The sequence below is a fragment of the Trachymyrmex septentrionalis genome, unplaced genomic scaffold (assembly GCF_001594115.1).
Source record: "Trachymyrmex septentrionalis isolate Tsep2-gDNA-1 unplaced genomic scaffold, Tsep1.0 scaffold73, whole genome shotgun sequence".
Lineage (NCBI taxonomy): Eukaryota > Metazoa > Arthropoda > Insecta > Hymenoptera > Formicidae > Trachymyrmex > Trachymyrmex septentrionalis.
Window position 1 is genome coordinate 290,506 of NW_017305916.1, and position 2,911 is coordinate 293,416.

At 26.0% G+C, this 2,911-nt stretch overlaps 1 protein-coding gene across 1 annotated transcript in view; it reads right to left on the reverse strand.

Moving 5' to 3' along the window:
* Positions 1–2,911, reverse strand: part of LOC108753903 — a 9,373-nt gene that overhangs the window by 2,404 nt on the left and 4,058 nt on the right. The window contains exon 2 of the mRNA XM_018495879.1: positions 905–1,229. Within this exon, the coding sequence (XP_018351381.1) occupies positions 905–1,229 (325 nt within the window). The remainder of the gene's footprint in view (positions 1–904; positions 1,230–2,911) is intronic.

Sequence of the window (2,911 nt, forward strand, 5' to 3'; positions counted from 1 at the left end):
ATATTAATTTAATATTTTTAATTTAATATTTAATATTAAATTATAATATTTAATTATTAATATTTATGATTTTTCAACAGAGAAATTTATAAAAGCAAAAAAGAGTAATAAACAGCACAGTAATTAATACGAAATAAAATAATATAAAATAATTTGTAGCTTCCTTATACCATTATCAAGACAATCGGATGTTTTGACTTCCTTTATATCATCTTTAGCGATATCAGTGACCTTTATATCATCTTTAGTGATATCATTTTTTAATTTACATGTGTTCAGTATCCACAGAATATTCTCGGTATGTAATGGGTTAAGGTCTTTCTAATTATCATAATTGAGAAGTGTAAAATGTTAAGCAAGATCTAATTTTCAAGTTTTACACTCCTCAATCATGCTAATTAGAAAGAGTCTTACACACTGCATATTGAAAAATTTCTATGGATACTAAGCACATATAAATCATAGACTTCTATAAGTAGACTGCCAATTTCACCTCCATGTTTGACATACGTGTAACTTTTTGATTATAACTTTTAGTATTTATTTTTTATGATAAACTTTTTATTTAACAAAATAATTCTTTAATAGTAAATGTATATATTTTTATAAATTTAACGTGTAATGTTAGTCTCTTTCTCTCTCCTAATTTTTACCAAATTTCAGATATTTAACTGTAATTTTGTATTGTCATGTACATTTTATATTAATAATTATAAAGATATACGTATATTAAATATATATATTTATTAAATATAGTATTAATATAGATATGTATAAAATACTTTTTAATGCTACTTTCATTTTTAAGATTTTAGGTGTTTCTTTCACAGTATTTTCTTAAATATGTATAATAATACTTTTATTTTCTTTTATTTGTGTGTGTGTGTGTGTGTGTAAATCTTACTCATTTGGTTTGCCGTTGGGATCCTTTTTATGCCATAGACATGTATGAAGTACCGTCTCTGCATATCTGCGATACGCCAAACAAGGAGTACCGCTTTTTTTGGTAAACATAACTACATCCAATATGGTTGAAATCGCTAGAAGGGACACAAGGCCGCAAAGTTTTGCAATCATCATGGAAAATATATTATTATTAAAGGCTTGCTGTCCCAACCGAAATTTCTTCTCGTCATAAAAGGACGGTATTTCTGGTTTCATATTGTTGAAGTCCACTATACTTTTAGAACCTTCGTTGAGAATAATTCGTAGTCGTTTCTCCACTTTATCTGAAAATTCGAATTTATAAATAAAATTGCAAACAATTTAGAAAAATCGCTTTTCAAAATTTATGCAATAAAATGTAATAATATAATATCTTTACCTGATCAGCTCAAATTATTTATTTTATATGTTACCTTAATATTCTTTTTTTTTAAATTAAATACGTTCTTTTTGCAAATAGAAGTTATTTAGATTAATATTGTTTATTTATTTAGAATATTTACTTTTTCTTAAAGAATGTTTGAAAAGGATATCTTGATGAATTATTTAAAAAGAATATCTTTAAAAAAGTATTCTTTCTAAAGATTAGAATATATTTGGATTAGATCATATTTTGTTGCTTCAAATTCTTATGTTAATTTTTGTTTTTATCATCAATTGTTTTTATTATCTCCATATTGTTTTGATTAAAGTGATGCTCAAAAAAAATTTTTTGCTCAAATTACCCATTATGTAAAATTGGGAATTTCCAAAATCATGCTTCACAGAACAAGAAGACATATGTAATGCTGTCGTGCGAGCGATCGTAAGAACTGATTGTACATGTTTCGCATGTATAAATGCCCAAATCAACGTTAACATCTGTGCGTGTGAACGTGAATGGAATTTGAAAAATTTTGTAAGTTTTAACAATTTCACATAATATATATCCTATGTAATTTATATATTGACAAGACATTTACATAATAATTGAAAATAATATGAGCGAGTCGACCTATATTGATATGACAAAAATAATTAACGAGTTTATAATTGTAACGAGTTCGTAATTGTATTTTATACTAATAATTAAAAAATATTTAATATTAATAACATTGTCATTTATACGTAAAGAATAAAGTAGGATAATTTAAATAAATAGGTTACAAAAAAAAATTGTCGAATTCTATAAAACATTGAGATCGCACAGTGTATTCAATCAAATAAACAAAACACTATTGATACACATTACGTACAGAATACGTGAGAAGAATTAAATAAAGGATATCGTATCTTCGCAATGATCATTTCACTGTATATTGTTTTCAATTATGATCGACTTTATTTGGTCACAATATCGTCGAGATGACCAATATTTGTTTTCAAAATATTTCATATACGAGGGTGGATAAAATATAAACAAAAATTTTTTTTATTATTTATTGGACGAGAATAAAAATATAAAGAAAACAAATTATTTTTCTACATAGTATCCTGCTACATTAATGTATTTTTGCCAGCGGATAAGCAATTTGGCAATCCCATTTTCATAAAAAATATAATAGTAGGATTGTGTCTGCAGCTAATTGCGCAAGAATTACTCTCCACTGGTATCGTCCACGAATCGTATTGTCCTCCCAACTCTTCTTTCAGTGATCCAAACAAATGATAATTGTATGGAAAGATTTATCTCAATGTGAATATCATTTGTTTCAGCTGCTAAAAGAATTGGAAGCATTCGATTCAGGATGATGCCAGTATAGAGAAATTCGTACGCAATTAGCTGCAGACACAATCTAAGGGAAGCCCAGACAGCGCGAACGTGTTAAGATTGAGAAGAAAAAATGACACAATTAAAATTGAGATCAGAAACTATTTTTACTCTCATAAATCTCTTAAAGGACTTAATTTTGAAATAAAATAAAAAAAATTTTTAAATTTAAACATTAATATGTCGTTTTAGTTAAAACATAAAAAAAGAGAAACC